Source organism: Meleagris gallopavo, chromosome 26 (assembly GCF_000146605.3).
Source record: "Meleagris gallopavo isolate NT-WF06-2002-E0010 breed Aviagen turkey brand Nicholas breeding stock chromosome 26, Turkey_5.1, whole genome shotgun sequence".
Lineage (NCBI taxonomy): Eukaryota > Metazoa > Chordata > Aves > Galliformes > Phasianidae > Meleagris > Meleagris gallopavo.
Window position 1 is genome coordinate 4,367,660 of NC_015036.2, and position 27,120 is coordinate 4,394,779.

The window sequence follows — 27,120 nt, forward strand, 5'->3', positions numbered from 1 at the left end:
CAGCGGGCAGAGCTGCTCGATGGAGCCCCCCCAGCCCCGGCCACGCAGCCGGGACCCTCCGCTCACCCAGCCGCCCTTCTGCTATCGCTCTGTCCGGCCCCGCATCCCCTCACCCTTCCATGCTCAGCCCAGAGGAGCTGGCAGCCTTACCCACCAGTCTTCTCGGGGCGCAGCCCCCACCCCCGCAAGTGCCCAGCTTAGAGATAAGACCGTGCGTCAGCTGGTGGGTTCTCCTGAGAGCACTCGTGGTGCAGCTGGCAGCCCTGCCTGTCTCCCTGTGCAGACATTCTGCATACATCCCAAACTTGCAGGAGGGTGGGTGCCCTTCCTGACTATAGGGCCTGCTAAAGGCAGTTCTTATTAAATTCAGCTGAGGGTGCAGCTCAACAAAGTCTCCTGGAAGAAGCTCCAGCTGAGCTTGCTGAGTTGCTTCCAGGGGGACCCAGCACCTCTGGCAGCATCCCTTCAACCAGGGGAGATCAGACGGGATGGAAAGATGCTGCATATCCATCAGTAGCAGGGAGAGGTCATAGCAGGGGGAGCAGAGTGCCTGCAGTGGGGTTTCATCGATGTGTGAGCACAGCCTGCTGTGGGACAGGGAGCCTGCAAGCAGCCGTGGGCTGGGACCATGCTGGTGTGTGTAGGATTGGCTGTGGGTTGGAAATAACAGCAGAAAGTCAGGACGGAAACTGAACTGCCAGAGGCTTTAAGGATTTCAGCATGAGTACAACAGGTGAAAGTGATTCTTCAGATGAGATAAATTCTTTGCCATTTCCTGTACTAAAAATCCCTGCTCAGGTAGTGACTGATGATTGATGGTTGTTTGGGGCTGGATTAAAGGCATCCTAAAAGCTTGTTTGAAGGCAATGGGAGTTGCACAGAATGAGCGAATCAAAGAGACAATCCAGGCTTTGCAAATAAAATAAAATAAAATAAAAAGGCATGAAAGCAGGCATTCTATTTGTGTTTTATTTAACCCTCTGAATAACCACCCATGTATTTGTATTGTTTGATTCCTGCCCTTCATCTGTCAGACAAAGCAGTTCCCACTTCTATTTTCAGGTCCTGAGAGCAGCAAACACGAGGGGGATTTAAATGGATGCAGCAGCAGTATCAGATGGAGCTGGGTGTTAGGACACCTGGAGGGAAAAATAGAAAGAGATACCAAAGAATAAAACCTATATGATTAATATGTATGATCAACAACTGTTGTTTTGTTTTTTTTTCTCATAAATACCTGCTTGTCACAAGCTTGATTAGCAGGTGTGAAAGAATTGCCGCTGCAAGTCACTTACAGAGAGCAATGAACCATCTGTCAGCTCTAAGCAGGGGGTGCCTGGAAACATGCCATGTGCTCCCAAAAAGTCTCCCATCCTGAAAAGAGTTTTTCCACCCTTTCTTTCAGGAAAGCCCAAAGTGTACCAAGGTGTCAGAGTAAAGATCACTGTTAAGGAGTTACTGCAGCAGAGAAGGGCACGACAAGCAGCAACCGGCGCGGCGGTGAGTGAAGCACTTGGTGTCTGCTGTGTACCTTCTCCCTTCAGCATTTATTTAATGTCTTTGCCAAGGTTGTAATCTATGTGACGTGGGGTTTGAGCACGGCGGGGTGATAGGGAAGAAGGAAACTCAGTCAGCAGTGGTGCAAACCGGTGCTGGGCTGAGCCTTGTGCAGATGGAGGATGTGTCCATGGCAGCCAGGGCAAAGGTGTGCCATGCTGAAACCATGCAGGGTTTGGGAATATGGGAATCCAGGTCTCTTGTGTTATCCAGCACAACCTGAGCTCCGTCCCTTCTCAGAGAGGGGAAGGAAAGAGGTGGGTTCACCTGTGTGCAAATGCTCCCCATCTATGTGAGAGCCCTCCAGCTCCAGCCGCACTGGGGATTTGCATGAAAGGGTCAATAAATCATTTCTGCTTCCCGGTTCGTGACACCACGCCTTGGCATGGCTCTCGGATCTCATCTCCCTGCACCTGATGGCAGCTGATTGCACAAGGCTGGAAGCCAGGTGGAGCAGCCGGGGCCAGCAGAGCACAGAGCTGCTGGGCTTTGAGAAGAAGGGGGGGGGTCTCTGCTCCCACGCAGCCTCAGCGCAGTGTGCAATTGGGTTTCCTTCCTGGTGCCAGCTGGCACCGTGCTGTTCTGACCCATAAAGGAAAAAGCCCAAATGGAGGCAACAGGGCAGGAGGTTCCCATTGCGGATTCCTGGTTGTCCTAGAGGGATCGGCTGCTGCCTGAGCTGGATCTGAAGACTTCTGCTGTGGTGCACATCTGCAGCCAAAGCCAGGAGGGGCAGTCCTACCAGCTCCCAGAGCAGCCACAGTTTAATGATTTAAACACGTGGGGAGAGGAAGCTGTTAGCAGGAAAATGAGCTATCAGCATTTTGAATAGAGGAAAAGAAGTGGAAGTCTGTGTATGTTACAGCTGAGGTGGGGGGGAGAGAGGATTTGCATTTGCAGAGTAAAATCCTAGTCCCAGAGCACAAGCATCAGCACTCCCATTGCTTTTGGGGCAGGTATCTTCCTCCAGCCAAGCTCCTGGAACAAACACAGACCCGTCAACTCCAGATTGCAGCATCCTTTGGGAATCCCAGCCGTTCCCATGGGGGCATAGAGCTGTGTTAGGGGGAGATGTCCGTATCTCAAACAGCTTTGGCACCAGCCCCAGTGATCCAGAGGTGCCTGGCCGTGGGGACACCTGGAATGCCTTTAGTCATTCTGCTGCACTTGTAAATGGCTTGCTCTTATTCATACCCATCCCTACGAGTTCCTGGTGATCCACAATCCTGGGAATGAACAGATGGTATGTTCATTCCCAGGATGGTCAGTATGGGAAGGTTTGCAAGGCAGCCCCATCTCTGCTGCAGTGACAGCAGCAAGGCAGCAGGCAGAGCGTGCTGATGATGTTATATTGAAAGCTTTGCACCAGGCTGGTGCTGTGCTCCTCCAGCCCCGTTATCTACACAAGCTCAGGTTGAGAATGTTGCTCTGTCAGTTACAGAGAAAGTTACAGTGCCTCAGCCCTGAGATAAATGAGGTTTACATGAATAGCTTGAAGCAAAATGACTTACCTCAGAGTGCAGAAAATCACTCCTGCATTACAGCACCTCCAGACCCTCCTCTCCCCTTCTCTTTGCCAGGTTTCCTGGGGAAGCAACAGCATCCAGTTTGCAGAGTCTGTGTCTCCTCCTCACCCAGGTTGGTACAAAGCCATCCGAGTGTCCCTTCCCAACCATTCCCACAGCCCAGCATCTTTCCAGCCCTTGGTTAAGGCAGGGAGCCGGCAGTGCAGCCAATCAGCACCTGAATGGAGCCCATGGAATGCAGGCGAGGATGCCGAGAGGCCAACAGGGGACATATTCCCCTCTGCAGGAGCACCATCCAATGCTCTGCTTGGGCAGCTTCCCACTGCAGGAAGGCAGAGCCCCTTCCCCAAGGGATGCTCAGCCCAGAGAGCACTGCTGTCCCTGGGCTGCAGCCCATGGGTTGGGAGCGCTGTGCACTGTTGGCTGTTGTTGCTCTGCTGGCAGCCCCTGCAGCAGTGAGAGGAGTGTCAGATTTTCAGCTCCTTCCCCATCTCAGTGGATATCCAAGGAAAGGGGGAAGGGCATTTGGGGCTTTCAGGTCCTTCGAGCGTTCTGCAGCCAAAGCAAAGAGACCTCAAGGGTTGGGCATGTGTGAATATATACATTGTGTGGACAAGGAAATGATTAAATCATCAATATTTAGGAATCAATTTGCTTATGTTAATACAGAAACATGAGATGTACTCAAGGTCTTTCAGGGTGGTAAATCTCCATCTGTTAATGTACTTTGGGTACTTCTCACTCCTTCCCCCATCCAGCTACGCACTTCTACTTGCAGCTGCACACACTGCCCTTTGGGAGAACAGATACTGAATAACGCACTGCTTCTTGCTTTACCTTCTCCCCAGCACCTTTTGATGCAGAACCCATCTCTTCAGCTCCCAACTATTGCCCGTCAAGGCAGTTCTCAAACTGCCTCTCCTGCGAGGAGAGCCCCAGCCACCTGGAGCAGCTGGTGGACTCCTACCTGCAGGCAGAGGCAGCCTTCGAGCCATCCCTGGGCGCTCTGCAGACACCATCACATTACATCCCTGATTCCTTCCAGCCAGTCCCTCTCTGCTTCAACCAGGGCTTGGTAAGCACTGTGCGCTCCGAGGGTTGCTGGGGATGGGGTCACAGCATGGGGCAAAGCAGCAGCGAGCTGATTTGGGAACGGGGGTGCTTCAGGAGTGCAGACATCACAACATAGATGGTGCTCTGCATGGAGATCCCAGAGAGTTCAGAGGAGGTCTCTCTCAGTGCTCGTAGAACTGGAACAGCCTCTTGGGTTTAGGTCTGCTGTTGTGGTGATGCCATATGGGATGGAATATCCATTGGCCAGCTTAGGCTGTCTGTCTTGGTTCTGTCCTTTCCCAAATGCTTGTGCCCCTCAGCCCCCTCGCTAGCAGGACAGCATGAAAAGCTGAAATATCCATGGCTCTGTGCATCAATACTGAGGAACAACTAGAAACATTGGTGTGTTATCAATGTTGTTTTCCTCCTAAAGCCAAAACGTAGCATCACACAAGGCAATATGGAGAATATCAACCCTGTCCCAGCTGAAACCAGGACGTCCTCCAAAGGCCAACCCACCTTCTGTGCAGCCAGACCCTCTGAGTGGACAGCAGTGCAGCAATCCCAGCTGTCCTGCTGCATCCCCAAGACCACACTCCAAACCAAAACCCACTTTTCTCATTTCTCTCCCTTGCAGGCTGCAGCATCCCCGAGCCCAGCCGATCTGCCCAACGCGCTGCCCCACGGCTGCCCTGCTCCCCAGCTGCCCCCATTCACCCCCCTGACCCACAGCCCACCTCCTGCCCTGGATCCCACTCCCTACGGCTGCCCAGCAGAAGGCTGGCCCTGCCACCCCCCATCCCCCTACACGCCCCTCGCCTGCTGCTGTGCTGCCTGCAGCCCCCCACACGCCGACCCCAAGGTCCCGCAACGTTTCCCCTGCCCTGGCACGGACTGCTCGGGCTGCCTGCCACCCACTGACGACTTCTTCAGGAGGGACAGGAGCTGGGACATCTGTTACAGCTAATGGAGAGGGGCTGCACGCTGCCTTCGTGTTGGCATCGTCGCCTGGGAACTGCATACGGTTGCACTGCCTCCAATGTACTCATCACTACTCACACACGGTGTTGTCACTACATTCATCCTCCTGTTTTCTGTGGTCAGGGGTAGCTTTTTTTTATTTGGTCTTTATTTTATTTCCTGGTTTTGTTTTTAAGAACTTCCCCCCCAGCTGCCTTGCCAAACTCATGTCATCAACACCAGCTCTTTGTGTCACAAATAAATAATTTGGTACTCACAGTGCCCATTACTTGTGTGCTGAATGCCAGCAACTTTCTCTTTGGCTAATGATGGAGGCTCACAAAGATGGGGAAGAAGTCCTCAACCCCCAGCACACCTCCAGCTCTTCAGCTTCCACAGTAATGTTCTCTGGTGGCTCTTGCAACTGAACACCTTCCCTCTGCCCAGAGCTGGAGGCACTCAGATGGACAACATGTGTACTGCTGGCAGATAGGGACCTTCCTCCATTCTACCAAAAAAAAACAAACCAACAAACCCAACCAATATTGCTCCACCTTCACCATAACCTTCAGTGATGCTTTCCTCTCTTCCCTGTTTTCACCTGGTTAACCTCAGAATCATAGAATGGCCTGGGCTGAAAAGGACCACAATGCTCATCCAGTTCCAACCCCCTGCTGTGTGCAGGGTCGCCAACCAGCAGCCCAGGCTGCCCAGGGCCACATCCAGCCTGGCCTTGAATGCCCCCAGGGATGCAGATAAATGTGCCATCACCTCTGTGATGCTCCAACACGTGCCATTTAGTGGTGCTGGAGGTGCTTTGCTCTCTATGGGGGTAGGGTCACCTCCTGCCCCAACACTGCCGAGCTCCTCGATGCCTCGTACTTTGAAGTCCATCCTCACCAACATTAAACAGCCACGGGAGGATAAGGTTGAGGCGAGGTGTTTGAGGCTGCTGGTGGAAATGGGATGACCACATCCTCCCCGTGGGCTGGCTGCATTAGCCTGAGCTTAGCAGAACTGCCAGAGGGTGTTCTTGTTCTATGTTCATGTTCTATGCAAGCATACAACAAGGAAAGCACCCACGTTAGCACAGCAAGGCTGACACTATCCCCATCTGTTAACCAAGTCACTCTCCGTCCCTGGCAGCCTTTTCCCATTTCCCTGCTGCGTTTCTTTATGCTGTTTCGCAGTCCCCCATAGCAAGGGGGGTGCAGACACCAATGTGTCAATAGCTCCACACGTGCAGTGCAAGCCGAAGCTTGCCCCTTGTTGACACAAGGATTCCTGGGCTGATTGTGAACTGGAAGGAAAAAATAACAGAGGGGGAAACCATTCAAAGGCCGACTGTGGATTTTCTGGCCGTGAGGAGCATGTTATTTCCCTGCTTTCCTTCCTTGTAAAAGCTGATTACATGAAAATAGCTGATGCCGTATCTCTAACAGAACTGGCACGGCGCTGCCAAATGCCAGTCCCTGCCAGGTGGAATAAACACGTGGGCACTCAGAAATGAGGATCTCCCCACTCTGAGCCACGAATAGTTCCAGCAGCAGCCTGCAGTTGTAGAGAAAATAAAGGGCTCTTATTTTAACCGGTTGCTCAGAGGATCTGATCAAAAAGCTTTCCTTGCCAGCCGCCCAATGGCTTTTCCATGGTGCCACTTGGAAGCGTTTGTTCAGTGTTAACGAGCCTTTGTTCTCTGTGACTTATCTGAAGCCACGGGTAGGAAGAGATAAAGTGTGCAAACAAGGGGTATTAGCGCTGCCAGCGCCGCTGATGTTATAAAAGGGACATTCCTCCTCAAAACAGCTGCAAAAAGCAGAGATACTGCGATCAGACTCGAAGGGATGAAATTCATTTTGGCACAGAGAACGGCACAGGGATCGTTGCTGAGCCGCGGGAGGGATCGTCTCAAGGTCAAGAAAGAGAATTTATTCTCCACTTTTCCTCGTCAATGCAGTTCTCATTCATTTGGGTCTCGTTACAGCATCCCATCAAAGCAAGGAAGCACATGCTTGAGCCGGCCTGTGCCCAGATACATGCAAATTTATGCAAACACATGCAAATATGCGTCTGCTTTTTTTTGTCAGAGGACGCTGGCAGGTTTGTAGGCATGATGTAGTGAGAAGCAGTAGCCAACCAGCAAAGAGGAGGGATGAGGAAGTCAGAAGGTCTCTAATCAGGACTCCTGCATTTCTTAAGAGCTTTTGTTTGGATCTGCAAAACAGTCGTTGAAGGGTTTGCAAGGCTCACAAGTGCTTAACAAAGCCCTGCTGCGTTGAGTTAATGGGCGATGGAGGAAGTCACAGGGTGATTTAAGAGATTTGCCCTTCACCTTAATCAGTTCGGTCCCAATGGAAGAAAATAACTTCTGCAAGACTGAGAGAACAACAACACTCAGAGCGTGCACTGAGGATGAGAACCTCTGTGTTGGCTGTCACAGCAGAGCTCTCACCCCCTGCAGGCACCTGCCTTCACTCCTCCTGCCCCACACGCTGCCAGCTGATTGCACAGCAATTCACAAATCATTTCACAGAAAGGATAAGAACTTCTTAACATGGGATGAGGATAGGAGAGAACCCGCGCCACGCACTTGCTCTCGCAAGCATCTGCTCTCCTTTCATGGGTTGGGATGAGGGATGGGGCAATGGAGAGCTGATTCAGCTCCCTTCCTCAAAGTGCTAAGAGCAGGGATAGCAGCAGCTTGCAGGAACCCTCCCTTGGAGGTCTTCAGTTCAGCCGTGCCCCTGGAAACTCTGCAGTCTTGGTGCGACCTCTTTGGTCCAGTCTTTCTCCCCTCCTCCCCCCACAAGGTTTGTGCATCCCAAAGACAGTCGAGCTCATTGCACATCACAAAGGCTTCAGCATTTCACCCAGTGCCCCTGCACAGGATGTGAGCATGGCTTCAAGCAGTATTTCTCAACCATTGCTACCAAGGACCATCTTGTGTTCTGGCTGCCCTTTGCCACCAAATCAAAGCTTGGCTGCATGTTAAATGTTTGCTAATTTGTGTCACGGGATTATTAGCATTCCCTGTTGACAAAATAAGCTTCTCTACCATCTCAGAGCTTATCTCTTGATATCTCCCATGCTACTCATGGTCCAAAGGCCACAGGTTGAGAAACACTGCCATCCCACCCCAGTGTATAGGTTCTGGGGGCAGAGACACGCTGGTTAACCATCCTCATGGTTGTTCTATGGGGCTTTGTGCCACTGGCTGAAGTTGAAGCCATTCCAGAAGCTGCGGGCAACCTAGGATCTGGCATTTCGGCAGCAGGAAATGAATGTCGATGCGACTTTTCCTCTCTTCAGCAAATGCCTGACCTGCCAAAAAAGTGCAAAGGTTTATAATGCACCACATGAAGCTGTGGGGAGTGACATGCACAAGCTGTGTGTGGACACTGAGATGCATACACACACACACACCCCTCATTATATCCACACAGAGGCGTAACTAAAAACATTCTAACTCACTGAGACTAAAATGAGCTCCAGGAGCCTTTTCATACCCATAGACATGAAACCTCATCTTCCCTTGAGTCATGCTGCCATTAGGGAACAGCTGTAGACTGGTATAGCACAGCTGTGGTTCAGTAGGCATGGTGGTGGTGGGTTGATGGTTGGACTTGATGATCTTAGAGGTCTTTTCCAACCTTAACGATCCATTGATTCTAAAGCCTGCTTTGTGCTCCTTCATTTTGGATTTGCTGAAGTAGGGATGCCCCAGCAAGCTCAGCCCCATGCCAACTTGGCCAACATTGTTGGCACACAACGTCCTCACAGAATCACAGAATGGCCAGGGTTGGAATGGACCTCAAGGATCATGAAACTCCAACCCCCTGCCACATGCAGGGCCACCAACCTCCACATTTAATACCAGACCGGGCTGCCCAGGCTGTCCTCCCTGTTTCCTCCATTAAAGGCAGAGGGCACTGGTGCATCAGGAACACATACCTGATCCCCAGCTTTCCCAGAAGGAGCCATGTGGATGGGCTGGTCGTTGTCTAAGTTTCGGATGCTTGGGTCTGCCCCGTGGTCAAGGAGCAATTGAATGATTTCCTTCTGATTCTTGTCACCATGCAGTGCAGCTGCCATGTGTAGAGCTGTGTTTCCATGAGCCTAAAAATAAAGAAAAACCCTCTGAAGGGCTGTGCCCCTTTTTTAGAACTGCCCTCGGAATGGAGATCAAGAAACCTCACACCATTTCCTATCCAGAGCCGAGAGAGTATCCCTACCCCGTGTTCCCCGTTCATGGCTTCAGCAAGAGGTGCTGCAGAAGGCACTGCAGAAGAGTGCAGAGAGCCAGAGCTCCAGCAGCTCACATCCCTCCATGCACCACAGGCTGAGCAGGGGGCTCAGCACGAGGCATGGCACCTGCCCATGCAACCCTAACGCTGCCCAGTGGGGTATGACCCGTAACGGTTTTACACGGCGAGAAGCAAGCATGCAGATGCACGAGGAGAGGTATTTTTAGTCGGCACCAAGTCTCGTGGCAGCTGTATCTGTTTGTTCCTCACTGAAACAATCACACGTTTCTGATGAGTTTGGGAAAGATGGGCACAGATGGCACCGCGCATCGCTACTCCAACTGTGAAAAGGGATATGTGTGATTTTCACCTCCTTTTTACCAGCGGGACGTAAGAGACTTGGAAGCAAATTAGAATGGAGATCTCAATAGCTATTCTCAGGCGAGGCATTTTTACAAGCACTGAACAAGCAGACACTTGTCAATTTTACCATCCCATAAACTGAAGAGAAAGTTTATAAAGTCTTTATATGAATTCTCATTAAAAAGGAAACATCTGCATTTGTTTGCTGCATCTTGGTGGCAGAGGCACTCGATAGTTTCCAAACCCAGGCACAAGGCCATGAGGGCCAGGCCAGCTGGCAGTGCTTGATCTTGAAGCCCCTCTGTTGACTTTAGTGGGACTTGTGTGAGCCACTATTTCAGAGCACCACATCTGGGCTCTAGAAATCGGTGAGATGAAAAATAAACCCTAAAACCTTCAATGGTTTTCTCATTGTGAAATCCACAATGGATTGAATTTGGAATGAGACAACTTGCAGCAAGCAAAGGGTGAGCCAGGAAAGCCAAAACACAAAATCTCCATTTTCTTCTCTTTGTCGTGCTTGGAAGAGGTAGGAAGCCCAGATAGGAGCAGCCAACCCTGCCACTACATTTCTCCCTGTCCAGGCATCCCACCAACAAAGCTCCAAGCGATCCTATCGCAGTAAGAAGCTCTCCCAGCATTGTGATCAAGAGACAACAGCAGACTCCCCTGGACAAGATAGCACGTGCCTGATGGCTCTTAAAAGATACGGAAAGAATGCAATAAAAGAAAAATAAAAACCCAGTGTAATTGCCCGTGCATACACACTAAACCAAACATGTTTTCCCATCCTCCAGCCCAACAGGTTGGATTTTGTGCCCTAGCAAAACGGCTCAGCTCTGCAGGAGCACTCAAATCATTACCCAGACCTGCACAGAGGTGGCAGCTGCTGGGATCTCTGGCTGACAGTGCAGGGCAATTGCTCATCACACACAGGAATGTCAGGATCTCTGCTCAGGAGGATGGGTGCAGCTGATGCAGCTGCAAGATAGTGTCACTGCTTTGTGTCTGCTGAGAGGTGAAGCATGGGGCAGGCAGGGGGTGGGTGACAGCAGCAGGGCTGGAAAGCTCCCAGCTCATCCAGGATGGTCGTGCCCACAGAAACACTACACCGAGGCAACATCTCAGCTCTGTAAGCGTCTCCATGCATTTAGCACTGGAGCTTTGTCCCTTGCTGTGCAGGGCACTGCCGGGGCAGGTTGCTAACACACAGCTGCCCCAAACACTGCCAACAGCAAAGCATCACATCACTGCTGAGCTATTTTCTCAAACTTCAGCCCAGTGTCACAAAGTTCCCATCCCTCCCCACGAAATCATTTCCCACATCCCTCTCCCCCCCATTATCTGTCTTGCTGCCCAAGCTCAGCCCAAGCCCTGCACTAAGTCCCGTGGGAGTGCCTCTTTGCTGCTCAAAAAACATGTCTTGGAGGGGAGTCAGTGCTTTCTGCAGGACTCCAGGGCTAACTGCACTGCCTCTGTCCGGGCTCACCTTGCTGTTGATGAAGTCCTTGGATTTGAAACCATTCAGCTCCAGGAAGTAGCGGAGCAGGGAGACGTTCCCATCCTGGACGGTGTAATGAAGAACCGTCTTGTTGCTTTTCACATCCTATTTCAATGCAGACAAACACAACCAAATGAGAATCTTTCCGCAGAGCATCTTAAGGCAGAACCCCCGTACCAACAAACAGCAGAGGGACAAATGAGGGATGGGGAGAAGCAGTTCCTACCAGGCTGTAGATGGAAGCTCCTGCCTGCACCAGCTGCTGCACACAGGTCTCCAGCTCCCAGCTCTGGTGCTGCAGCTCTTCACTCTGCTGTTCTGGCAGTGCCAGGCGGCTCCGATCCCGCAGCAGTGTGTTGTGGGCCAGGACAGCACAGTGCAGAGGGGTATGGCCTGGGGACACAGCGGGGAGGGAGTGATGATGGTCCCCATCGGAGCAGCACCATAAGGGGAGGATGTGAGCTCTTGATGGAGCTGTGGGTGTCCCTGCTCACTGAAGGGGAGTTGGACCAGGTGGCCTTTAAGGGTCCTTTCAGCCTCCAAAGATACTATGCACATATCTTGACAAGGGTGTCTTTAAGCCCCGAGTCCTTTCTCTAATTCCAAAAGTCCCACTCTGGCTGCACAGACAATTTGGGGGCATTTTGGTGTGTAGTCAGCTCCACACGTGCACTGAGGCATCGCTGAGCTCTGTGGCATTTGAACTTCCAGCAACGATGCCTCTGAGCCCACCACCCACACATCAGCCAACCCCAATGCACATCAGCATCAGTCATTGACATCAATGGCATCACTTCTTCCTTCTTTTTTTTTTTAGGACCACTATAAAATACTTGTGCATAAGGTCTCACCTTCAAAATCCTTCATTTCTAAATCAAGAGGGAGGCCTTGTGAGAGTATCACCTGGGAGCGACAGAGAATTGGGACAATTTTAGCTCGGCAGAACGTTGTCCAAATCACAATAGTTGGAGCTAACAAAAGATGGGAAAAGACCACCAACCAATCCCCCCAGAGTAGGCAATTAGACAACAGATAATTATAATTTAACTGTAGGCTAAGCAGTTTGGCACTAGATTTTGGCACTCTGAGTCCTATTTCCTAGCAGGGATGTCACTCAGATTTGCACAAGATGATCACGTTCCCTAAGTCCCCTAAAACTAACCCAAGAATATCCCGTTGGGTTCTACTAGATTCTCAGTTCCTAAAATTGAGCTCAAGGGCGTTAACTTCCTCACATTTCCCCTGCGCTGAGCACAGGCATACCTTGATCACACCTCTTCATGTTTGTTCCAAGTTACTCTTAGCAAGGATAAGCATGCAGGTGGAGTGACATAGTGGTCTGTAGGTGAGTATTGCTTGGATTTAGCAGAGAGCAAAAGAACTGCCTTAAAGAACAGATCTGACGCGATGCAGCCAGATAGCCCCTTGTCTGAACTACTACAGATTGTGCAGATTTTGCTCTGAATGCAGCATGTTGTTCACATCACAGCATCTTGCGTGGGGATTTGGCTGCGTGGTGACTCATCCCAACCCCGTCGTGTTGGACAAGGAGAAGGATTACTCAGAAACGTTAGGGCTTGTGCTCTCTTATCATAACAAGAATATAATATACCCAAAGCAAACACTGACAAGAGGCTTTGAGCTGCCTGATGTTTAGAGATTAGATGTCTCAGGTGTTAAGAAGAAGAACAAAACCAAAAAATGCCGTTGCATGTCATGCCTGTGACCCAGGCGAGGAGCAAACCCACGTGCACTATTCCTTGCTCCCTCTGATTCCTCTTTTTATGTTTAAAAAATAAACACTGAGAAGAATAAAAATGATTCATTTCCACCACTCCAATTGGCACTGATGGAATTATCTGAATGCATGGTGCTTTAAATGAAACACCTGCTTTCCAAATAACTGCCCGTGTTATACATTAACCATTGCTGCTGGCCCTCCCAGGACATGTGCCAAGCAGAACTGATGGTTGCTGGAGCTATATATCCCATAGCATTGGGTTTATCCAACACCCTGCAGTCTTGTTCAACCCATGTGAGCCCACCATGTCCAGCCCACCATCAGCTCTGCAGGAAGAATTTATTCTGCCCTACAGATATGTTGGGGAGATCCCTTCTGTGATGGTGTTGGCTACAAATCCTAAATTAGGAAAAAAAAAAACTCTAGGAAAATCCTAATGTGAATGGAAAGATACGCTTTTTTCTCCTCTTAAAATCTTAATTGCTTACAGACATCTTCCCTTCTGAAAGAGTTATTTAAAGATGGAGATAATGAGACGATAACATAGGCTTACATTGTTAGCAATTAAACCATAAATCTTTTCCTACCTGGAGAACCTGGGCATACCCATATGTTGCAGCAAGGTGCAGAGCTGACTGCCCTTTGTTGTCTACAGCATTGACATCTGCTCCTGCCTGGATCAAATCGTGGACGATCGCTGGCTGCCGGGCAGTGACGGCCACCAGGAGCGGGGTCTGGAAAGGGCAGCACAGCAGAGAGCCCTGAGAGTCTGGAAGGAGATGTGATCATGAAAAAAGAAAGGGAGAGGCAGACTGGGTTGGATGGGATCTAGAAGGCCAAGGGTTGTGGTGCACAAACCAAGGGGAGCTCACAGGCAGATTTAGAGTCCCGTGGTACCACGAATGAGGGGCACTTCCCAGCTCCTGCTGAGCTCTCCTGCCCTAATTCGGATGGCAAATCAAGTGCAGCACTTTCAGAATACCAGAGCAAGGCATAGCACTGCTCAGAGCTGCTCCTGCAGTAACAGAGAGGCTGAAGGGGGATTTTCACAGCATCAGTCACTCTCAGCCACGCAGCCTGTGCCCATCCCAAATGCTGCTGTTTGCAGGAGGAGGTGGTCAGCATTACCTTTCCTCTGTGTTCCTTGGCATCAAGTCTCCGCAGCTCCTTCATGCGCTCTGCAGCTGCCAACGTAAACGCCCTCATACCTTTAGCTGCATAAATATGTAGAATTCTAAGACAGTAAATAAAGACATCGATCACTGCTTGGCCATGGATCACCCTGGAAGCAAACAGTTTTACAGGGTAACAGTGCTGCTTTGGGGGTTTTATACCCAGAGTTCCCCCAAACTATGCCATAACCCCAAGGGCGTGAGATTCAGATAACTCTGAACTGCGTTTCCTACCTCAACATAACTGCTGCTTTCCCAGTCCCTCAGCACCCTTAGTTTTGCCATGCTGGCTCCTTTCCACATCAGCACTTTCCCTGAGGTGAGCTTGACACTTGTACCACGACGTACCAAAGTCCCCTACAAACTCAGCATTGGGGCTCCCACTGGTTTGGGGTCACACAGTCCTGCACAAAACCGTGGCACAAGGCAACCCTAGCAGCCCAATTTGCTCCTCTCCAGACAGCAGCATTCAACACTTCTTAGTCATAAACCAGTGGGCAGTCGCTTCTTCCCCCAGGTGATTTTGTACCCCAGAGCCACAGCTTGCAATTTTAGGAAGTAGAAATGCAACTTCACGGCTGGTCTGGTTTGCAGTCAAGCTCAGCATGAGCTGTGAGTGCACACCATGCATCCGCATGGTTACCAATAGCAGATAAATGTGATCAAACCAACACCCAAACAGCAGCAGTGCTTGTGTCAGCGAGCAAGCAGTGCTCCCAGCCCACATTTGGACCACGGAGATCCTCTTTAGCCTGCCTCAACGTGCAAAACTAGCAGAGAGCCCAACAGCTCCTTGGGCTCTGGGCTGAACTCAGGGGCTGACTGCTAACCCAGCACTAGGTTATACTTCTGTGTAGGAAATAAAACACTCTAGGCGTATGCAAGTTACTATAGATCTTTATTGGAGAATAATTTGTCTTTTTCTAACCAGAACAACCCAGAAAGAAATTCTGAAGTAGTTCGTCTTTGGTATCCACACACAGAATTTACATACATTGAAGTGAAAGGAATTAAAATGCAATCTTAGCAACCACAGGTTTGGTTCACACACCTGTTATCCCAGTTTTACTGAATGATTCTGTACTCATAAAACTGGAGTAAGCAGTGGTGAACCAAACTCCTTCTAATTAATTTCTTTGCTGGGTTTTTCTGCAAATGTAAGCCACTAATTTCAATGCGCCTGGACTTCTGCTGTTTTCAAGTGACTTTATGATCACTTACATGATCTATTGCTTGTGTCTTCTAGATTTGTGAATATTAAACAATGAAATATGCTTTGAAAGTCCTCAAGACTTTTGCTCTGATCTTGCAAACCTCACTCAGGCATAAAACATTAAGGTTACTTGAAATATTGCCTGGGTGGCAACTGGATGTTGGGCACCAGGCAGTCAGCAGTGCAATAAATTACTTTGCATAATCTCACAAGTACTGAATTCAGCTAAGGATACTGGGCTTCAGAAAGCAGAAAAACCCAGAGAAATTGTGTTCACCAGCCAAGAGCCCCCAGGTTTTTTTAAGGAAACGATAAACAAAAATCAGAAGGGGGTACATCTCCTGCAAGTATGTTTGTGGCATGGCACTCCTGAACATCAACAACAGTATTTACAATGGCATCAGAGGAAAAGGTAAAGCTACTCGTTGTCTGGGAAAGAAAACCAGAAAGCCATAAAGAGAATGTGTGCACCTGTGAGCTTGGGAAACTACAACGCAGAGGAACTTTCCATAACAGTAAGGCACAAGAGAGGTCACTAGGGTTCCCTGGCTCAGCACACCAACAACTTCATACTCAAATGCTACAGAAGAAACGAAAGTATTGCCAGCTAATAGTAATGTCACAAATTTCTTGTTAGGCTGAAGTCCAGGTTTTGGAAGACCCTGTCTTCTCAATGATTTGCTGATATGGGGCCATGTTGTGCAATCCTGACTCAGGCAAAACTCTCGGTGACGTCAGTGGGACCAGGATCTGTCCATTGGTAGAACACGCAGCATTACCAGCCAGCCACAGAACCAGCCCCCCATCTCCAAGATGAAAATTCAGAGTCCAAAAAGCACTCTGTAGATGAAAGACCACAGCTGCAAAGCACTGTCCTTCAATGCCTACACATCTGTCTTACAGGGACAGATAAGGTGAGAGCTTTGAGTTTCACCTTCACGTGAAATCAGAGGTTTCACCCAGGCCCCTTTGCATTGCTCTGTGCACAGGGATACCCAACTGCACCGTCATGTAGTTCAACTCTATTCACTTTTCATCTTTGGACTGATGCACCCATTTGCACCAGTAGAACAAATGTACCTTCTACATTTTCTCGTTTTCCAAAGGGGTGGTTCAATTTTGAAAAGTACCAATGCAGGCCCCCAAACATTTTCTAGTGGCATAAACAGCTCTACAGACAGAGCAAAGACACACACAAGGCATTAGCTCTAGAAAGCAGTCCTACTGGAAAGGTCTTGCCAACACTTAGAGGCGAGGGCACCCTCACCAAACACTGCAGTTGGCCATGGCTACACTACTGTTTGTCCATTTCAGGCTGTGAGATGAAAGTCACCTCGTGCTGAGGCTGTAACAGCACAGACATTGGGTGCTGGGCCCCAGGACAAAGCAAGTTTCACTCAGCACTCAACCACGGTGTGAGGTGGACGATAAAACCCCAAGTCAACTCTGGGCCGGGTTTTCCTCTGTACTCAGTGCTCATGGTGGAGCATTGAGTATACGAGGACCGGACCCAAGATGTGCAACTTAAAGCCCTTCAACAGAGAGAGCGTGGTTTAACACATACGTATCATTGTCTTCATCTTCTAGCAGCAGCTTCTCTATGGGCAGTGTGCCGATGACCCTCCGGGCGTCCTCCAGCTCCTGCGGGGCTGGATCAGGGATGGAGATGGGCAGGGGCACAAACTGCGGCGTGGGGAGCGTGGAAGAGGCCGGCTGGTACTGCAGGGTAGGGGCTGGCAGTGCTGAGAGGGGCTGTGGCCACGGGAAGTAGGTGATGGGTGGCTGCTGCTCCGTCACCTCCAGCTGGGGCACCACGGCCGGGGTGCTGCTTCGGGGCTGGAGGGAAGGAGAGACGTTCAACAGAATAAAACCATTGGCCATTGGGTGGGGCGTGGGGAGGACGGGAAGTGAGGGGAAGGATGCTCACTCTCACTTTGAACATCCCTTTTCCTGTCTCTCTGGGGAAGCTTTACACCCAAGGTGACAGTTTTCCCACGCTGGCTCCCATGAGAGCAGTGGCTGTGGGTGTCCCAGGTGCTCGCGGGCAGTAGCTTGTGCTCATGACGAGTTCCCTTTAGCTTTCTGTTCCCACTCCCACCCTCGCTGCAAGGCCATGAGACAGCTTTGCTCTGAGCTGAATGCTGCCTTCTTTGGTAGCATTTTTTTACCAAGCCATTTTCCTGGCATGTCCAGTGAGTGTTTCCCAGAATTCCCTTTGCTTCTGTTGTTTTTGTCTTTTTTTTTTTTCAAATATTTGGAACTAATAGTGAAGAATCCCATGAAGACTGCACAGACCTCAGGAAGGACAGCTTCCTTCCCATCCCTGAAAGCACTCAGGGCCAGGGATGGGGCCCTGGGCAGCCTGAACCAATGGGTGGCAGCCCTGCCTGTGGCAGAGGGTCGGAACTGGGTGATCTTTGAGTTCCAACCTGAGTCATTCTATGATTCTAAGTACTTGATTTGACAACAGTTTTTATGCACCATAGAGTGAATCCACTCAGAACTACAGCTGTCTCAGCTACTGCAAATCCAAGATGAAGAACCCCTACTCCAACTGGAACCGATGACAGCAGTAAGCTGAACACTCCCCATTAACATTCCTGAACTGCAAACAATACTCCCTGACAATAAATAACGTCCACAGAGCCAAACAAACTCAAGGCAATGGCAGCTCAGTTGCTGATGTGGTGGGAGATGACTCATTTCTCAGGACAGCAGCAAGAACAGGCTGTATCAAAAACATGAAAAGTACTGAAGGAGTGTGGAGAGCTGGAGAAATGGCAGAGGAGTCTCCAATTTCAAAGCAACTTCAAAGCTCTCCAGTGCCCAGCATTGTGCAGAAGGGGCTACACTATGAGAACTACGTGCAAGAATGAGCTGCATGACAGTAATTAAATTATATGAGTTATATCCTGCACTCCCCATTGACGCTTTCTGGAAGGTGGGGAATTTGCCATCATTTATACACAGGTATCTTTGACTTACCGTGAAATTGGTGATCAGTGGCTGAGAAGCATAAGTCAGTACAGACGAAGGTCCAACCAACGTGTAACTGGGACACACAGGCTGGATGTACATGTCTGCAGTGTAAGGACAGCTGGCTGCTTCGTGGGACATGTAGTCGGGGTAAGTGGTCCACTGGGTCAGAGGCTGCAGGGATGAGGGAGAAGGCTGGGAGAGCCAGCTGGAACACAGTGCTCCTTCCTCTGCGCCGGGCAGTGGAGGGGCAGCAGCATCCACATCGATACACGGCTGGCCTGGAAGACAGGAGGGGATCACAGCTCAGTTCTGCATGGCTTTCCCTGCAGCAGGGCTGAGAAACACGTAGAAAATCAAGGAAATGTTACCCATTGGTGTGTAGGAAGGGAGGGGCTGGTGGGGCAAAACAACCTAGAAAAGAGAAGAAAAATATCCAAGGATTAATACCATAAGCAGCTCCCCCATTCAGCCAAATCAATGGCAGCTAAAGCTGCCCAGAACTGTAAAGGTGAAAATGTATTTATTTCATAGAATGCATTGGGTTGGAAGGGACCTTTAAGATCATATACTTCCAACCTAATTGCTATAGGCAGGGATAACTCCCAGGTTGCTCAAACCATGGTCTTCATTTACATCTAATTTATATATTGCATTTAAAATATATTTCACAGTATCTCCAGGTAACAAGAAGTTCCGCTATCTCTGAACACTCTGGTGATACAAAGATTTCTCTTATTGCATAAAGCGGTGCCAGGGCCTCTCAGCTAGCCAACCAAGCCTTGCTCCCGCATTTCTTTTTTCCTCCTACCGTTGTGGCTGCTGCTGCAGTGGCATTATGAACATTTCCCCGTTTCCTTTTCAATAGCTCCTTCACTGGCTCTTTGACGCGGACCCCTTGGTAGGGGCGAGGCTGCGGCTGTTGTTCTGAAGCAGAAGCTGTAAGAAAGAAAAAACAAAGAGACAGGTGGTGTTTATTGTCTTTTCTTGCCCCTGTTTTCCTGCAGAACACTCCTACATGATGCACTTTCCCTTTGGTTTGTCTGCTTCCTGTTGCTCCCGTGCCACAGGTGTGCAGTGCAGTGATTTACAAAACCTGGAGGGTGAATGGGTCCGAGTGAACCCGCAGGTTGGTTGATGAGAGTTCGAGAGAAACATGTTATGGTTTAAATAAGTTATTTAAAAACAAGCTGCAAATAGAACCAAACGTGAAGAGCATCCCCATTTGGGCAGCCGTTGCTCACTGGACACGTGTGTCCCATGGCTTTTGGAAGCAGGCAGGGAGAGCTCAGCAGGGTAAATGATGAGACGACGAGAGCAGAGAAAACACCATTCTGCATCAGCAGATACTATCACCCAACATTACACACAGTGTCATTGGAGGCAGTTTAGAGCAGGAGACCATGGGATAGCAAAGCTCAGGAAGGCCCTGTGTTTTCAGAAGCACTGATAGCGAGACTTGCTGCTGCCCCTTCGATCTGTAAGCATGTCAGTTGGTAAGTTTCCATTTCTGAGGATTGCAGTTGGCTTTATGAAGAAACCCAGCTGGATATCCAGCTCAAATCATCCATGAAAAGCACCATCCCAGTAGGAAGCGTTGATTCAGAGTTATGATCTGTGCTTTGCACTGCAGAACAAAATGAAAAACTGGGTCTAAAATTACGAGAGAACCTCAAAAATATTTGACAGAGTTAACTTTTCTGCTTGGACTCCTTTTAAAAACGAAATCCTTATTTTCCCTTAGCTTTACAATACCAACAGTTTGCTCTTTCAGCCCCACCACATACCATTTAATCACGAAATCTTCAGGGGCCATTAAATACTTCTGGCAGCAGATAACGCCACAGTTATGCGTGGAGCTGCTCTCTTTGTTTGTTACCCTTATGCATATAGGGAAAATTCCATGCTTTGGAGCAGTAGCTGAAGGAGAGCTGATTTCTCAGCCTTTGCCTAATGTGTACTTGCTCTCTCTGACCATTCCTTGTGGAACTTCAAAGCAGGTTGCCTGCATTCTCATAACTCCTGTGGCTTTGGAGATGCAGTTAGCAAAGGGAATGAAAGTCACTTTGTTTAATACAGCTCTGCTTTTACAATGTAATTGGCATTAATTTCTCTGAACGCTAACTAGAGGCAGTGCCACACAGCACTGTGCTGCGGGCTGCACTGATAACTCTGAAAATGAGCTGAATACAGGACAGGTCTGAAATGAAACCCATCCCAAAGGTGCTTCTTGCTCTTGCATGACATTTATTTGGGAGCGGTGCATTGCTGCCTTACCAAGAACGTCTCACAATTGGGTGCTGCTGCTGTTTATGGCAAGCAAAACCATTGGCTTTGCCAAAGCCAGCATGCTGTGGGTGCACGAGGGGCAGAACGTCCCTCCTGGCAATGCCCAATCCACTGCCCTCACAGCTCCTCCCTGCAGGGCTGGGTGGGGAAGGATGGCAGTTTTTGGCTCCAGGTTTGGGGGATGGGAGAGAAGAAATTTACTGTAAAAGCTGACAAATATACCTATTCACAGTTTCCGGTGTAAGCAGAGTAACCAAAAAAAAAAAAAAAAGAGATAAGAAATAAAACCAAAGTCTGCATGACATATTTCGGTTCCCCCCAAGCTGACCTCCAGAAATAAAAATAATGCTAGCACAGCTGCTTTTCCACTGCTCAAGTGTGCACCATGTCTGAGCAGCACAGAAAAAATAGAGCAAACTGAGCTTGGTCTTCAGTGTGCAATTCCTCATGAAGCAAAATAACGTGATCTTTTACAAGCATTTTGGGAAATGATGACCACTAAGTATCCTTATGAAGAACGTAGCTGGATTGAGCGCTCTCCAGCCTCTTCTATCAGGGTTGCCTTAATGAACTATCAAGCCTACCTTGAACTCATGCTTAATCAAGACTGAGCTGCAATGCACCAACAAACCCAAAACAAATAAAGAACAGCATCACACGTATTTTGGTGCTCAGGTGTGCACAGCACAACAGCCATACATCCTCCTTACCAGGCACTAGGTCCCAATTTGCAGCTGTTTGCTGAAGCTGGAGCAGTACAAAGCTTTGGGAGCATAGAGAGAAGAGAGGGAACCTGACCCAGCCAGTAGGATTGGCCACAGTTTCTGTGTGCAAACTTATTTGAGCTCATTGCAACGCTTTGGTCAGGCCGCCTTACAAATCCAAGCTACTTTCATCAATGTTATCACTCACTGCATTTGCTGATTGCTGAGAAAAGCCTGGCATGAACCCCAAACCCCTCGGAGCAATCTCTGCAAGTGGATGGAGAGCACCAAACGGTACCAAACACAGCACTCCCTGCAGTGCTATGCATCAGAGACAACAGCAAAAAGCCCATAGAGGTGTTGGGTTGAAGGCTGCTCTGCCATTCAGCTTGCTGAGATTGCAGAGAAGCAAACGACACGCTTGCCACCGCTTCACAAGGTTCCCTTTCTCTGTGCTCATACTCTATGTTTGATAAGCTATCAACCAGTCAGTGCAACCAGAGCAAACATTTTGCTCTTTCCTTCCAGTGTAATAAAAAAAATTGAAAAGAAATACAATAGAAATTTTTTTCTTATTTACATTAACACCAAAAAGCAAACGGTTCCTCTTGGATAACAAGAAAAAATTGCGTTTTACTTAACAAATCTCTGACGTTTGGCCTTCGGTCTTGAAAATTCCTTAGGGCAGCTGCTGAACTTTGGGGAATAAAAAGTTCAAAAGAAAGGGGAGAAAAATAAGGTGTAGCTTTGGATATGCTGCTTGGATGCTTCGACTCTAATTCAGATCTTTTTACATTAAAAAAACAATGTCCATTGAAGAATATTGAAGCAGAGACCAAACGTTGCATAACATTTGTCTGCATTTTGTATTCAATTCAGACTCAGCATTATTCAAAATGCTTTTAAGAAGTATTCAGTCTGGTAGCACTGGTTTGCAGCTGTTGCTGTTTGGAAATGAGTCGTGATCAAAGCAGACAGACTTATTTTACCAAAATTTTAGGGAGTTGTGTTGGTAGCAACTGGTCAGGCTGGCTGGTAGGCACTGGGAGTCATGAGCAACAGAGCATTCTTTGGCTGACAAACAGTGCATGCAGCATGAAGAAATTCCAAATGTAGCATTTTCCCATATTGACTTTGGTCATTGCCCACTTTGTCATCTCATCAGTGGTCTCTCCATTTGAAATGATGTCCAAGGGCCGTGGTGTTGGCATGGTGTGTCCATCTGGAGGTCAGAAGGCACTCTGTGCTTCTGACACATCCCAAATTTCCTGTGAGGTGTTGCCATTCTTTTATAAGACAGCCCTGAGTAAGAGAACTGGACCAGAGCAGATTTCTTACACTTCTTGTCACGCTGAGGGTGTGTATCTCAATAAGGATTTAGTTAAATGCAAAGTGCTAAGCAAACATCTTGGGCAGAGAATCTGCTGTACAATAAACAGAAAAACTCAGAGCAAGAGCAAAGGAGACAAGCGATGCTTCATTGCTCAGCATAAGGAAATGAACTCGGGAGGGTCCTTAGTGTAATTAATTCAATAGACTAAATATTTCACTTGCTTACCAACAACTCAGTGCAGTATTTGGTCTCTTTTTGCTCAGTTGCTTAGCACTACAACTACCCAGCGGAGTGAAACAGATAAGTGCCACAGTACTATATTTCACAATTATGCCCAGTCCCTTTGTTTTTGGGTGTTTATCTACAACTGGAGGATGGCCAAGCTCCAAAGCAACCTTGGGTTCCAGCAGATCCATGTGCCATCACACCCTGCCTGCGTCCTTCCTGCATGCTTCTGCACACTGCCCTTGTAGGAAAGGTCTCCTCCACACCTCCAGGAGATGTAAAGGAATGGGAGCCATGGGAGCACTGTGCAGAACCTGTGTTCTGCTCCAGCACAGGGAGATGGCTGCATTGGCCGTGTGGTGGTGAGGGCTGCCAAAAATTATCTGTTTCAGAATAAGAGAACTCCTGCTACAAAGGGGAAGCTGAGATAGACAGAAAGTGGCTTAACCATAAGTCTCACCCGCATGTCCCAATTCCTCCCAGCCCAGAATACTCTTTCCATTTTAGTAATGCAAGCTTTCCATTTAATTGCCGATGTGGTCATTCATAGAGCCCGACACCTGCTTTGTAAAGCATGGATGGGCTCAACTTTCGTGCTATCCATCTTTCCCAGTGGGGTTTTACCAAAATTAAGACTCACAAGATGCGACATATTGCAGTTTCACCTCTCGGTCTCATTATCTGATACTTTCAGAAAGGCGGTATAGAGCCCACATCTGCTGAGGGCAGAAGAGGCTTCAGGGGTTTAAAAAGCATTTGGGAAGAGGTTTGCAAAGGGGAAGATTCACATCTCTCTGTTGCACGGGAATCCTGCCTTACCTGCACCAGTCCCACAAGATTTGAGTAGGAGTTGAGTGTCCAAAGCTTTTTGACCTCACCAAAAACACCACGTCAATGTGAAACACTTGCCGAATTGCAACCTGCTCGCATACCCTCTCATAACAGAAGTAATTTGCATGAGAAGTATGTTCATTTTGTCATCAAAATACAACATGGAGTTGCTATCTGCATACGGACACGTAAGAGGAAAGGTGCTGCGCAATAGAAATTTCCCATCCCGCTGAGCGGCCGGCTCCCATCCAGCAGAATCCTGCCAAAAGCTGGGAAGCCCCTACAGTCACTTTGCTCCTGCCGTGGGAGGGGATGCTTTCAGGCTGTGCCTTTTGCTCAGCGGAAGCTCTGGGCCCCATTCCTGCACAGAAGCTCCCGCAGGGTCACGGCACACTGCGCATCTCCAGCCATGCGAGACTCCCCAGAGGACGAGGGCCTCTGGTCACCGCAGGGCTGAGGGCTGCCCTGTTCCTGTAGGGCTTTCTGCTGAAAGGTCCTCTGAAGAAGCAGGAAACTGCCCTTCAGAAGTGCCCACGAGAAATGCCCTCTGGTGAGGCGACACCTATTCAAATCACTTCGTCGCTCTTCAATTTTCAGTTTGTTTGTTTTGATCTTCGCTTGTTTTGGTTTTGTTTATTTCATGGCTGGGGTAGAATATGGGGATGATACCATTCCTTTTGAAACCTCCTATTGTGCTAAAAACCCATTTAAATCCATACTGAGGCATCCTAATGGAGGAGGCTGCCACGAGTTCTGTGCAGCCTCCCTTCATCCAATACGGATGGAGCAAACATTTCTGCCCCTACCTTTGCATTCCAGCTGGCACTGCCCTGAGCTCAATTGCAAATGTAGCACTGCACTGCAGGGAGCGGCACCAGGCGGCCTTTGAGGCTCCCTTCCAACCCAAGCCATCCTATGATTGTAAGTCTGAATAGTGCTTGAAACTGCTTTCTAACTAGAGAACCATCAGGAAAGGGCAACAGGCAGTGAATGGATCCAGGAGTGGGACAGAGCAACAGCCCACAGAAAGCTGCTGTACAGCAGCTGTACAGCACACAGAGCTGGACTTACTAATGGCTTTGTGACTTGCACGAGGACACTGGGACGTCCATGTGGTCACAGGTGCTTTGAGCCAGGTGGTGCAGGAAACACGAGCCCACAGCTGGTCGCACTGGCAGAGGACAGTGGGACTAAATGGGGACTCACAGAACTATCGCCAAATCTGACTTCCACTGAAATCATTGAGTCCCAACACCACGCTCAGCAACACGTGGAGAGTCAGCACAGAGAAGGTAAATGCACCCCAGCTGCCATCAGAGCACTGCTCATGGCTACACCTGAAGCCAAAGTGATTCATTGCTGCAGTGCAACAGGGAAGAAAAGCAGGATAACAGCGTTAACATTGAAAAAATGATCCTATATTTAGGTTTAGCAAAAAACCCAAAGGCCTCTGAGACTGAGGAACCCCAACCATGCCATAACACAACAGACACCAACAGCAACCAGGCAGCAATCTGCAGTCAACTCCTTCCATGTCTCAATTAACACAATCCTAGGCTGATCCAGTGACCAGCCCAGGGGCAGAGGGAAGACTGGCTGCTCCATCTGCAGCAAGAGAAGCCAAATGCAGGCAGTTGCTGTCTTTCAGAACAGCAGGGAGCATTGCTACAATGGGAGAGTCCAGTCCTTGGGAGCTCAGAGGCATGGGGGGGACACAGGGATTTGCAGAAATGGTGTTGGCTGGAATCTCCCAGTGGAGAGATGGATGACTTTGAAACATGCGTTTTGATCTCCTCTGCTGCAGGCTTGCAATTCCTGCTTACCTGTGAAAGCATTGCATGTGTCAAAGAAACAACATATGGGGAAAACACCTTATCAGTTGCCAGTTTGGTTCTACCTACAACATAGCTTGTTAGTATTGCTTTGTCATTGCAGTAAAAAAAAAAAAAAAAAGTAATAATAAAAAGAAGATTGATAGGCTTCTCAGATGGAAGATAACATCTGACCCTTGCAGCATGTTTCACATCATATACCTACTGGTTCTGAAAACAGCACGAGATCATCGGAAACAAGGTGTGTTACCATAGAGCTCCTGCTTGCTGCTGACTACTCATCACACAAACTGAAACACCACAATGTAAGCAGTCAGGGCTTCTTACTTCAGGACTTAAAGTTTGCACAATGTAATTTTACAAATACACGTTTGAGCTTCCAAAGTTCCCGAGTGAAAAAAGAGTAACAGAAGCTCTTAGCAGGGAGAACAGAATTAAATGTTAATAAGTTCAGAAAGACGCGGGCATCGTAAACCCACTTCTGTATAACCTACAGGCTGCAGTGTCAAAGAGAATAAGAATGGTCTTAGTTCCATGTTAAGTAAGACATTAAGAAAGAAGCTTCTTCCAGTCAGATACATTATGTTATTCCAGGCTAAAGGACAGCATTGCGCAGTGCCAAGGATGGAGAAATGAACGCAGTCATAGCATCATAGAATGGCTTACGTTGGAGGGGACCTCAAAGCCCACCCAGTCCCAGCCCTCTGCCATGGGCCACTAGGTCAGGCTGCCCAGGGCCCCATCCAACCTACAGATCCGCACAGTGAGAATGAAAGAGCTGCAGAAGCAGAGCAAACACCTACCTGCGTTGGATCGGCAAATTATCTGAGCAAAGGTGGGCCAAGAGTAGTGAAATTATCTTGAAAACAAGAAAACTGATTTCCTGTAAACTCATAACCGTATTGCCTTCGCTCCTTATCTTTATTATTAGTTGAAGAAAAAAAAAAGTACATATCAAAAAAGACACAGAAATAAGCTTTCTCACAGGTTTCACTTTTAAAAAGGAAAATTCTCTGGTATGTAACCACCGTAACCTTTGATATAATACCTGCATCCTGTTATTGTTTTTATGAATCATAGTCTTCCACTTGATTCATAGTGATGAATGCCAACAAAGCAGCAATGCTGCCCTGTCTTGATATCCCTGCTGGAAAATCAGCATCATGTTTTCATTTGTCTCTCCTGAGAGCGCATCTCTTCCTGAGCATCCCTCCCGTGCTATGCTAACCCTCACTTATCCATCACACCTCTTATATCAGACACGAAAACAAAGGCTACCAGAGCTCACTTACATTTTTGCCAGTGCATGTTGAGTGGTGGGACGGAGCCTTTTGTGTCTTGACTGAAGACAGTCTGGCTCTTTAAGAGCCAACGTGGGTTTGACTCCCTTTCGGGGGACGCGATCACTGAGTGTCAGGATGTTTCTTTCAGCTTTTTAAAAGCCCCGTGTTCCCGCTGAACTCTGTGATGTCATCACATCCTCCAACCACAACTACTTCTATATTTTCCCTTGCTCTGTGTTGTTCTTCATGACGCTAAAAAGTTCCTCCAAGACCAAATGCGCTCTGGAAGATATTAAGCATCAAGCAGCACGTGAGAT

General features: G+C 48.7%; 2 protein-coding genes and 1 long non-coding RNA gene across 6 annotated transcripts; 1 reads left to right on the forward strand and 2 right to left on the reverse strand.

Annotated features, from left to right (window-relative positions):
- Positions 1-32: 32 nt before the first annotated feature.
- LOC104914357 lies at positions 33-3,401 on the reverse strand. The gene is made up of 3 exons (XR_004162028.1): positions 3,301-3,401; positions 3,069-3,142; positions 33-1,139 (listed from the first exon to the last, which is right to left on the reverse strand). It is a non-coding gene; the product is annotated as an uncharacterized LOC104914357 (long non-coding RNA).
- COLCA2 (colorectal cancer associated 2) lies at positions 1,159-5,382 on the forward strand. Its single transcript, XM_010723692.3, has 4 exons — positions 1,159-1,500; positions 3,138-3,195; positions 3,932-4,158; positions 4,774-5,382. Exons 1-4 carry the CDS (start codon positions 1,345-1,347, stop codon positions 5,101-5,103), a joined length of 771 nt encoding a protein of 256 aa, XP_010721994.1. The 5' UTR covers positions 1,159-1,344; the 3' UTR covers positions 5,104-5,382.
- On the reverse strand, positions 5,355-27,120 carry POU2AF1 (POU class 2 homeobox associating factor 1). 4 transcript variants are annotated; one of them, XM_019623046.2, is made up of 12 exons: positions 26,813-27,120; positions 19,118-19,245; positions 18,678-18,720; positions 18,316-18,587; positions 16,895-17,166; positions 14,074-14,179; positions 13,533-13,679; positions 12,056-12,107; positions 11,431-11,597; positions 11,193-11,309; positions 9,048-9,212; positions 5,355-8,417 (listed from the first exon to the last, which is right to left on the reverse strand). In XM_019623046.2, exons 1-12 carry the CDS (start codon positions 26,826-26,828, stop codon positions 8,346-8,348), a joined length of 1,557 nt encoding a protein of 518 aa, XP_019478591.1. In that variant the 5' UTR covers positions 26,829-27,120; the 3' UTR covers positions 5,355-8,345. The 4 variants fall into 4 exon arrangements, with proteins under 4 accessions (XP_019478591.1, XP_010721995.1, XP_019478592.1 ...); XM_010723693.3 differs by lacking the exons at positions 5,355-8,417; positions 9,048-9,212; positions 11,193-11,309; ... (2 more) ...; positions 13,533-13,679; positions 14,074-14,179 and adding an exon at positions 15,312-16,080 and having other exon boundaries at positions 26,813-26,960; XM_019623047.2 differs by lacking the exons at positions 5,355-8,417; positions 9,048-9,212; positions 11,193-11,309; ... (2 more) ...; positions 13,533-13,679; positions 14,074-14,179 and adding an exon at positions 15,312-16,170 and having other exon boundaries at positions 26,813-26,960.

Coding starts and splice junctions, on each gene's coding strand:
- POU2AF1 (XM_019623046.2), bottom strand. Junction 14,180..16,894: donor GAAGATGAAGACAATGATAC/GTATGTGTTAAA, acceptor TTACTGTCTTAG/AATTCTACATATTTATGCAG. Junction 11,310..11,430: donor GAGCTTCCATCTACAGCCTG/GTAGGAACTGCT, acceptor GCATTGAAATAG/GATGTGAAAAGCAACAAGAC.
- COLCA2 (XM_010723692.3), top strand. CDS start 1,345: ATGCCATGTGCTCCCAAAAAGTCTCCCATCCTGAAAAGAGTTTTTCCA. Junction 1,501..3,137: donor AAGCAGCAACCGGCGCGGCG/GTGAGTGAAGCA, acceptor TCTCTTTGCCAG/GTTTCCTGGGGAAGCAACAG. Junction 4,159..4,773: donor TCTGCTTCAACCAGGGCTTG/GTAAGCACTGTG, acceptor TCTCCCTTGCAG/GCTGCAGCATCCCCGAGCCC.